The 11,236-nt window shown below is 38.1% G+C and overlaps 1 protein-coding gene across 1 annotated transcript in view; it reads right to left on the reverse strand.

Annotated features, from left to right (window-relative positions):
* Positions 1-4,776: 4,776 nt before the first annotated feature.
* znf770 (zinc finger protein 770) overlaps positions 4,777-11,236 on the reverse strand; it is a 9,399-nt gene continuing 2,939 nt past the window's right edge. The window contains exons 2-3 of the mRNA XM_056481364.1: positions 8,787-8,920; positions 4,777-8,706 (exon numbers count right to left, since the gene is read on the reverse strand). Of these exons, the coding sequence (XP_056337339.1) occupies positions 5,020-8,676 (3,657 nt within the window). The 5' untranslated portion in view covers positions 8,677-8,706; positions 8,787-8,920 and the 3' untranslated portion in view covers positions 4,777-5,019. The remainder of the gene's footprint in view (positions 8,707-8,786; positions 8,921-11,236) is intronic.

Consider the following 11,236-nt stretch of genomic DNA (forward strand, 5'->3'; position numbering starts at 1 on the left):
TGAGAAAGTTCAATTCTGACAGACGTTTGATAGCATGGTGTGGTGCACTTCTTAAATAAAGCCTTCATTGAGGCAAATTTCAGAGCGTAACAGCAACATTAAAAACCTTTAAATTATTTCCATTTCTTATCTAATAGCTCTATTGTCAGAAGTGGGATTTGAACTCACACCTCCATCTAGAGGCCAGAAAACCCATTACCTGAAAATGTTTAATCACCAGTGCCTTAGAGCACTCAGCCACTCTGACACATGTTCCACACAGCAGCATTAAAAACATGTGAATTATTTCTTTTTCTAATCTAATCAATGTAATAAATCACCAGAAGTGGGATTTGAACCCACACCTCCATCTGGAGACCAGAATTTCCATTACCTGAGAAGGTTGAATCAACTTGAGTCAGGCACCTTGGACCGCTTGGCCATTCTGACACATTTTCTTAATATGGTGTAGTGGACTCCATAACAAAAAGCTCCGTTGAGGCAAATTTCACAGCGCAACAGAAGCATTGAAAACCTGTGAATTATCTACATTTCTTTTCCTAATCTAAAAGCTCTGTTGTCAGAAGTGGGATTTGAACCCACATTACCATCTGGAGAACACAACTTTCATTACCTGAGATGTTTGAATCACTTTGAATCTGGCACCTTAGACCAGTGTTTCCCAACCCTGTTCCTGGAGGCACACTAACAGTGCATATTTTTGGTGTTTCTCTTATCTGACCCATTAACTTCAGGTTTTGGAGCCTCTTCTAATGTTCTGATGAGTTGATTCCGGTGTGTTTGATTAGGGAGAGGTTGAAAATGTGGACTGTTGGTGTGCCTTCAGGAATAGGGTTGAGAAACACTGCCTTAGACCACTCGGCCATTCTGACACAAATTAGAGATTCTGTTGTAGTAAATTACATCGCTCCACTTATTTTTTGACAAAATTACAGAGAATAACAGCAACATTATGAACGTTTGAATTATCTTGATTTCTTTTTCTAATCTAATCAATCTAAAAACTCAATTGCCAGAAGTGGGATTTGTCAGCTTTACACTTTTTGCAAAACATTACATACAGTGATTTACAAAACTCTAAACTCAAGCTTTTGACACAGCTATTTATCATGATGTAATTTCCTTGCAATTTCAAATCAAAGGCTTTTAAATGAACACACACATCGACCAGCCAGTTAACCACAACCACAAGGTGTGCACACATACATTAGTGCATAACTGTAGACACAACATTGTTTATTTAAATCCTTCTCAGGTAAGCAAGACTTTATATAACATTAACCAGTTCTGTTCTCAATATACAACATGTTCAATAAACTATCTGGTTTGCCCCTTTTCTTTATGTGTTCTCCTGAGTAAACGTGGCAATATTGTATAACATCATATTTTATTAGAGGTTATAGCACACACTCACAGTGTTCTTCTATCCTCTATGTAAAGGACTCATAGTGGGCAAGGTCACATGATGTCACATCTCCCCCACCAACACACACACACATGCATGCATCATTCCTTACATTAATTATAACCACATTAAAAAAAAATATGCTTGTTTTCTGTCCGACTTCACATGGGTCATATACACTCACCGGCCACTTTATTAGGTACATCCTGTCCAATTGCTTTTAACGCAAATTTCTAATCAGCCAACCACATGGCAGCAACTCAAAGCATTTAGGCATGTAGACATGGTCAAGATGATCTGCTGCAGTTCAAACAGAGCATCAGAATGAGAAAGAAAAGTGATTTAAGTGACTTTGAACGTGGCATAGTTGTTTAGTGCCAGATGGGCTGGTCTTAGTATTTCAGAAACTGCTGATCTACTGGAATTTTCATGCACAACCCTCTCTATGGTTTACAAAGAATGGCACAAATGCCTTGCTGATGCCAGAGGTCAGAGAAGAATGGCCAGACTGGTTCGAGCTGATAGAAAGGCAACAGTAACTCATAACCACTCGTTACAACTGAGGTATGCAGGAGAGCATCTCTGAATGCTTAACACATTGAACCTTGAGGCAGATGGGCTACAGCAGCAGAAGACACACTGGGTGCCCCTCCTGTTGGCTAAGAACAAGAAACTGAGGCAACAAATCGCACAGGCTCACCAAAATTGAACAATAGAAGATTGGAAAAATATTGCCTGCTCTGATATGTCTTGATTTCTGCTGCGATATTCGGATGGTAGAGTCAGAATTTGGTGTCAACAACATGAAAGCATGGATCCATCCTGACTTGCATCAATGGTTCAGGCTGCTGGTGGGGGTGTAATGGTGTAGGGGATATGTTTTGGCATACATTGGGCCCATTAGTGTCAATTGAGCATTGTGTCAATACCACAGCCTACCTGAGTTTTGTTGCTCACCATGTTCATGCCTTAATGCCCATTTGTTACAACCTCCTGGCTCAAGGAAGTAGCAACAAAACCAAATAAATATCCAAACCAGAAATTCAAATCAACTTAATTATATTTAATCAAAAATTAAGTGAAATAAATATAAAGAAAAGAACACAACGCAACACAACACACCACAACACAACACACCACAACACACCACAACACACCACAACACACCACAACACACCACAACACAACACACCACAACACAACACAACACACCACAACACACCACAACACACCACAACACACCACAACACAACACAACACAACACAACTCCAAGGCTGAAGAGGGAAGGATGAACACCCGCAGTCCTGTTCTCTTGGTCTTTATCCAAACGCACATCAGAGGTAACACTCCGCACCTGATCCAAAGGTAATCACGGCAAAACACTGCACCTGTTCGACACTCCAGAAGAATACCAGATCATGGAACACCTCCATCTAGGGGATAGTAGTTAACAGAACCTTACGACCGTCACACCACAGCGTACCAATCTTCTGATGGCTACTTTCAGCAGCATAACGCACCCTGTCATAAAGCATGAATCATCTCAGACTAGTTTCTTGAACATAACAATGAGTTCACTGTACTCAAATGGCCTCAACAGTCACCAGAACTCAATCCAATAGAGCACCTTTGGGATGTGGTGCAATGGTAGATACACATCATGAATACACAGCTGACAAATCTGAAGCAACTGCGTGATGCTATCATTTCAGTACGGACAAAAATCTCTGAGGAATATTTCCAGTATCTTGTTGAATCCATGCCACGAAGGATTAAGCGAGTTCTGAAGGCAAAAAGGGGTCCAACCCGATACTAGTAAGGAGTGCCTAATAAAGTGCCCTGAAAAATCTTGGGTTTGGTGCCATTGATCACTCAGCCTTTTTGACAACTGTCAGATAAAATGAGGTAGTTTAATCCATAATCACAATCTCAGTTTTAGGATAGTGCATTTTACTGAAGCCATTTGATTTCTCACTTATGACCTGCCAGTTGTGAGTTAAACTCTCTGCATAGCAATAACCACTTTGGTCTAGGTCACATATTAAAGAGCACGAAAGTAATATGTAACTGTGACAAAACCATTTGAGGATATATCTGTTGGGATAAACAAAATCCCCTTGTCTCACCACAAAACATCATTAGCCGACATTTAACAATGTATTTGACCTAAATGATCCCATCAGAGTAGCTCAGGCAGATAGACACTTTTCCCTGGATTAGACTTTGTGTTAACCTCCTCAATAGAAATGTAAATGATCAGAACAAAGCTTAATCTGAGGGTGACCTAGAATCTAACTTTAATACTGACAGAGTGTGAACTAAAACGTAATGCGAGGCATAAAAACAGATCAAAAATAAAAATAAAAAATTACAACAAAAAATTTGATGTCAAGATAACTAAACCTGGAATACTGGACACAGCTAACAGCTAGTCATTATCTGTGCAATATTAATAATAATAATAATAATAGTAATAATAAAAGGTCCACTGTAATATTTCCTCAAGGAAAAGACTCTCATCTTAGGCTAACAGATAACCATTTTTTTGTAATTTCAAATTTGTTAATTCCTTTAATGAAAGCGTAGTGATGCCAATCAGAGTTCAATATAAAATATTAACTTGACATAACAGGGAGGTCAGTGTGAGTTAAACTGACCTTCAAGTTATACTTGAATGAAGCTAAGGTACAGAGTGATTTCCTGTTAGCAATGAACCGTTATTTTGATTGGACTTTGGGTTGCGGAGTTAAAAATAAACATTGCAATAAATATTTGCTTAGATTGATCACATTGATATTCATTTTATTGGTAATTCATTAGTTAATGTATTTACGAAAACTAATAATGAACAATAATTTTACAGAATTAAAGTTTCACTAATGCATTATTAAAATTCCTGCTTGTAAACATTAGCTAAAGCACCGAGTCTGGGTTAACATGAACAATCAACAACTTTAAGACTATTAACTTCATTGTATATATGTATGTATGTATATATATATATATATATATATATATATATATATATATATATATATAAGGTTTTAAGCTATTGAATATTTAATTCAACGCATACGTCAATTGTGAAAGATATAAACATACTGCACAAATCTGGTCGTTAGCATTTGAATGCTGTAGAAAATTATGGTAGGCAATAGAGAGAAGTGAGAAAGCAATTGCACCATCTAGTGGACGTAGATGGAACTACTGCAATGATGACTGCTAACTTTGTGGAAAGATGGTTTTTGTTCTCTCAGAAAAGCAAAAACAGGTGCAGTGTTAGTGAATCACTGGTGTAGATAATCTTTGATGTACATTTCTTAGTGTTGGGGATTGATTTACATTATTAAAGAAATGAGCCAAAAACCGCTTAATCACAACCAAATTTTATTGTTTTATTTTAGAGTTCCTTCTGGTTTCATTTTTTACATCAACACATTGTGTACTTCATGACACTACTTGTATAATGCAATAAAACAAAAACAAAATATAAAAAAAAGGATATGAAAAAAAAACAACAATAATTCTGGTCTATATTTCAGAAGACTCATAGCACTAAAATATACATAGAACACAACTGATTTAGTGAGAAATGCCCTTTGATGCCTTAGTCTTAGCTGGACAACCCTTGAGGTAACTCTTCTAACGTGTGTGTCAACATGTGTGCTTTCATATTATGGGACTGTGTGAAGCCCTTCTGACAATGTGGACACTTGTATGGCTTCTGGCCAGTGTGACTAATAACGTGTCTCTTCAGTTTGGACGGTACATTAAAGACTTTGAAGCAAATGTCACACTGGTGGACTTTCTTAGCTTTCTCTGTAGGGCCTAGGTTGGTACATTTATGAGCATAGAATTCTTGCTCTGTGGGGAAACTCTGGCCACAGTCAGAGCAAATGAGGAAGTCATGTTGAGGTTCGTTGTAGTGTCCACTTGGATCTTGAAAGTTCAACTGCCCCATAACATCAGCCTTCCTTAAGTTGGAATTGTCTGGTTTCTGAGGATGCAGAATTGAAGGGGGACCAGAAGACTCTGGGACATGTTTAATAGTGTCAGAATCCACAAAGGAAACTTCTTCTTTAATATCACCAGTGTGATGTGCCAAGGTTTGCTCGGTTGTTGAATTGGAAGCACAAGGCTGGAGAGATGATTCAGTTTTGGGTGGACAGTCGCTCACCCTGCCAAAAGGCACAATGTCAAATGCCTTTTTCTCAGCAGGCACAGAGATGTCAGTGTTATGCGTCAAACCCGAAACAGATTTCTTGCTAGACTGAGTAATGACCTCTGAATTGAGCACAACATTGCCTAGACAACGAGTACCATTTGAGGTCAATCCACCTGAATCACTGCAGTCACCACTCATTTTCTGAGAAGCATTATCTGTAAGCATGTTTGGATCTTGGTGAACTGTAGCTCCATCTTGTGACGACGAGATTTTTAGATCTTGGTCTTTAGATGTGTCAGCTTTTCCAGAATCTGCACAGTCCTCTTGTGAGAACTCTTGTGAATTGCCAGCAATTTTCTCCTTACCCGCTTTGTTGTGGATCTTCTTGTGGCTCTCCAAATTGCACAGATATCGAAATGATTTCAAGCAAATATTGCACTTTAATGGTGTGAAATCTGCGTGGCCCAAAAGATGTTTGAAAAGCATAGGATGATTAGGAAATATCTTTAGACAGATGACACACTGATTCACACCCCCACTTAACTCGGGGTACATTGGACTGGAGTTTCCTGGAGTCTGTGTTTCAGTATCGGATGAAACATCAGATACATTTTGATTTTCATCTGTTTGGTTGTCTGATACATTGTCATCCATCCCTTGCTTTTTATGGATGCCATGCAACCTAGAAGAATGGTTTCTCTTCTTTCCCTTATGTACCTTAAGGTGTTCAGAGAGATATTCGGGCAGTCTGAATGACTTCCCGCAGACCATGCAATTGTATGGCTTGGCACCCGAATGGATGCTAAGATGTCGTTTCAGCCTGGAGGGGAAATTAAACTTCCTCAAGCATATTTCACACTGATATACGGGACCAGAATAGGGAGAAATTCTTTTTTTGCCAGAATTTTTGTGGAACTTCTCATGGCTTAGCAAATTGGACTCATTTCGAAATGATTTCGAGCACACTTTGCATTGAAATGGTTTAAAATCTGTGTGGGTCAAAAGATGTCTGGAGAGCTTAGAAGGATATGGAAAGGTCTTCAGACAGATAACGCACTGGTTCTCATCGTTACTTTTGTCCAAGCTATTTGTTGGGCTGGAGTTTGCAGTTGGTTCTTCAGAATCCTTTACAACATCCACACTCTCAGTCTTGACAGTTACTGACTTGGACTCGGTCAACGAGACATTTTGGTCAGGTTGACTGTGGCCTTGAAGCATTTCATTAGTTTGGGCATCTACAGAGTCTAATTCTTTGGGCAGAGACCCATTAGCGTCATTTGGTCCACATTTATTTGTCTGCAAAGCACCAGGTGTTGAAGATTTTGACCCTTTCAGCCAACGCAACAGGGAAGGACTGTTTACTTTTCCTGTATGTAACTTGAAGTGTTTTGTGAGGGAATAGGCCTGACTAAATGACTTCCTGCAGATCATGCAAGTGTAAGGCTTGGTGCCTGAATGAACAATTTGGTGTCGCCTTAGTTTAGAGGGGACACTAAATGTCTTCAAGCATACATCACACTGATACCCACTTTCTGTTTTAAGTAGATTTGTAGATGTAACATTAGAAGAATCGAGTAATGGAGGATCTGTTTTTTTGGCAAAATACTTTTTTTCTCTTTTGTGGACCTTCTGGTGCCTCCGCAAATGATAAGGATTTCGGAATGACTTCGAGCACTCACTGCAATTAAATGGTTTATCATCTGTGTGAACCAAAAGGTGTCTGGAGAGCCTAGAAGGATATGAAAATTTCTTCAGACAGATCTTGCACTGATTCACATCTTTACTTGTGTGCTTAAAATATGTTGGGTCGGCGTCTGTAATTAGCTCTTCTACTACCTCTTCTTTCAGTGTATCAGCGCCCTCAATTTCTACAGCACCGGAATTTATTAAGGGGGCATTTTGGTCAAGATGGTTGTCACATTGTAGCATTTCAAGATGTTGCTCGTCTACAGTGTTTACATTTTGCGACGCATTACCAGCATTTAGCCTGCAGTTATTTGAACCATCAAAAGCTCCAGGTGTTGAAGAATCGCCTTCATTTTTCTTCTTGACATCACACATCCTAGAGGCAAAGTGCCTTTTTCTTTTATGTAGCTTGAGGTGTTTATGGAGATAACGGGCCTGCTTAAATGACTTCCAGCAAATTGTGCAAGTGTAAGGCTTGGAGGCCAAATGAACAAACCGATGCCGTTTTAGATTAGAGGAGGCACTGAACACCTTCAAGCATATTTCACACTGATATCCACTTTTCCTTGTGAGTTGAAGTGAACGCACATCAGACGACCTGGACACAGGTGCCATCCTGGTTGCGAGACTTTCACCCTCATTCTGCATTACCCTGTTCTCTCCTACCAGCCCATTCCTTAAAAAAGTGTTGCACTCGGGTCTAATTTTACCTCTACACTTGTGAATTTTCAAATGAGATCTTAGATGGAAGGTTTTGGAGCACAGGTAGCATTTGAAAGGCTTCTGCTCAGTGTGTATCATAATGTGACGCTTGAGCTTTGATGGTGATTGAAAACATTTTAAGCATAAAGGGCACCGAGGTCCCTTCATCACTTTTAAACCAATCTCTGAACTAATAGTTTCAACATCCGAGTAAGTTTTGGTTAAATCTACTTCAACTGAATTATGTTCATCTGTTGAATTGGCATCACTTTGGGCAGTTGACGCTTGATTACAGGCTACACTGCTATATTCATGTTTCTGGATTGTACTTTGCGTCACAGGATTAGTGTGAGTTTTGAGATGTACTTTTAGATGAGAGCGTTCCCTAAAACTATGCATACATATGGGGCACTGAAATGGCCTCTCATTGGTATGAATAAGGCAATGCCTTTTTAGTTTGTATAGAACACTAAATCGCTTGAGGCACAACGGACATTCATGAACTTTTTTCTTTTCATTACTATTATCAGAGACATTTGGCAATTCTTCAGAATTTGCATCCATGTCCATACTGTGTGTTGTCCTCCCAGATTCTTGTTCCTTCTCAAATTCTTGGTTTTTCTCCATCCATTCATCCTCTGAAGATTTGGAAAAGCATGCAGAACTTCGTTCAGTGTCCAAATCTGCAACATTCTTGTTTAGAAGTGAAACATCCATTTAATTCGGCATCCAAGTTCTCTTCAAACTCTGCAAAGACAGATTAGTGTTAATGCACTAGTTTTAACTCCCCATATGCATTTTAATTCAGGACATTAATATTCGTGAACCTTGCTTTTATCAATTTTGTCATCCAATCATCTAGTTCTCAGTGGAAAGCCTTGACCTTGCACATTGGTTGTAAAGCATTTGCACAAGGACCATCCATCAACTGATTGCTCCTTCAAATTTCTCAACAGTGTTCCTGAAATAAAAAAAAACAAATGTATCGATGAAAGAAAAATCAACATTGTATGTCTGTACTTATGCATGTATAGTACTGTGTAAAAGTCTCAGGCCAAAAGTATTTTCATCAACAAAAATGGCTTTACTTAGTGAATTTTATATTTTGGTGTAGTCATTAGGAGAAAAAAATCCAAATATTATTTTTAATTTTAGCAATCCTGTGAGATTTTTGTGTGCACAGAATCTGACAGCGGCCAGTGCATCAGCCAGAGATCTGATCTCACCATTTCCAAGACGCTTCAAAAAACATTCCTGCAAAGCTACCTAAAATCTATGTGCAAGTCGTATCATTGGTGCAAGTGTACCAATTATATTCGCACATTTATTCATTTTTGAACAGTGAGAATTTGTGACACGCTACTTTGAATATTTGCAAAACAACATTGGCAACATTTAATTTAATGGTCACTGGCTATTAATATGATTCCCCCATTTAAAATTTGCAAAGACTTATTTTCTGAAATTATTTTAAGAAGGTGAAAGTCTGAATGTGCAAATATAAAAGTATATTTTACATTAATAACAGTACCTACTTACTGTAGGCTAGGACAAATGCAGTATTAAACACAAAAGATGACTACAACAAATGTTAATTTAATATAGTTTGTTTTTTTAAATTATGGCATTCAATTTTAAACAAATCTTGACTATAACAGCTTTGTGGGTTGATTTTTTGAATGCTGTTGGAGATAATTTGAAAAGGTGCGATTTTTAAAATTGCAAAAGCTGCATTTATTTCAATTATTACTATGACGGGAAAGGCGAGCGGGAGTAATTAAAATGATCCTAGTTACAACATTTAGAACCCACAAGCCCCTATTTCACTGCCATGGTGAAAATGAAAGCTCTAAACTTCATCTCTGCTCTGCTTCTCTCTCTGTGTGTATATGTGGACCTTGACCTGCTTGTGTGAAGTAATGTTTTATCTCCTTCACTGTCACAGCGATTCAGAAGTATAAATCAGCCTTTAAAGCCAATTGCAGCCCCTTCTGCTGAGTGCGGGAACACAATGACCTATCACAGGTGGTCTCAACTCGCTCAACAATGCTCAAAAAGCAAGCGGGATAATATTAACATTCATTTATTTGCAATAAATGAACATGTTGTTCTGTGCATGTCCTTGAGTTTTGTTTGATACATTCAAAACGAGTGTTTTTCTTTGAAGAGGTTAAATTAATTAAATGTACAGTTCATATATCTGACTGCTTGTGAAGGAGAAAATTGTATTACAAATAATATATATATATATATATATATATATATATATATATATATATATATATATATATATATATATATATATAGAGAGAGAGAGAGAGAGAGAGAGAGAGAGAGAGAGAGATATAGATACACACACACACACACACACACACAGTGTTTCCTCTAGAATTTTTTCTTGCTGTGGCGGCAGGCCTTTTACTCAGATCTACCAACTACATATGGCGTTATTTCAATGACAAATGTCGTGAGTCCAGTATTAAAAATCGAGATCGCATTTATGTAATACGAGCAAGTGAATCTCTTTGCTTGCATGCCAATTTCCTCTGTTCGTGCTTCTTGCATGTCACCTTAAAGGGCTAAACAAATAATGCAAAGCACTACTACGGTTACAGAACATTTCACGCTAGGCATTGGACGATAACCGTTTTCATGGTATACTGCGGTTTGAAAAAGTCAAGGTTTTAAAACAGTCAAAATTTTCTGTAATACCGTTCCTAAGATGTGTAAGATTTTTTATTTACATTTTTTTAAGAACAGTATTTTCAGTAGGCTTGCCACAGTATTTTCAGTAGGCTTGTTGACGGTGTTACTGGTTTTAAGACGCAACAACAGTGACATCACTTTTCCACCGTGACACGTCCCCCACATTTGTTTTGTTTTTTCAAGTATTCGTTTTTTTATTAAATATGTATTTGAATTAAATGGAAAATATAGTTCTAAATAATTAACTTATGATGAGAGCTTGCACTATATAATTAAAATCTGAACATAGCTACAATGCGTCATATTTCATTTACCACGTGAGGAGAAAGAGGAGTCGATTTTACAGAAAGAGAATGGCGGACAATTTAGTGTCAAAGCGCAATGCAAAAGCACCTGTTTGGCAATATTTTGGGTTCAAACCAAATGCAAAAAGAGAACCTGAAAACGTAAATGAGGCAATCTGCAAACTTTGCCTGACAAAGGTGGCAGCATCTGGAGGAAACACAACTAATGTATACACGCACCTTCAACGCACCTACTTGATGTTTAACTATGGGTGGGTCGTGGGTAG

The sequence above is a fragment of the Danio aesculapii genome, chromosome 20 (genome assembly GCF_903798145.1).
Source record: "Danio aesculapii chromosome 20, fDanAes4.1, whole genome shotgun sequence".
Lineage (NCBI taxonomy): Eukaryota > Metazoa > Chordata > Actinopteri > Cypriniformes > Danionidae > Danio > Danio aesculapii.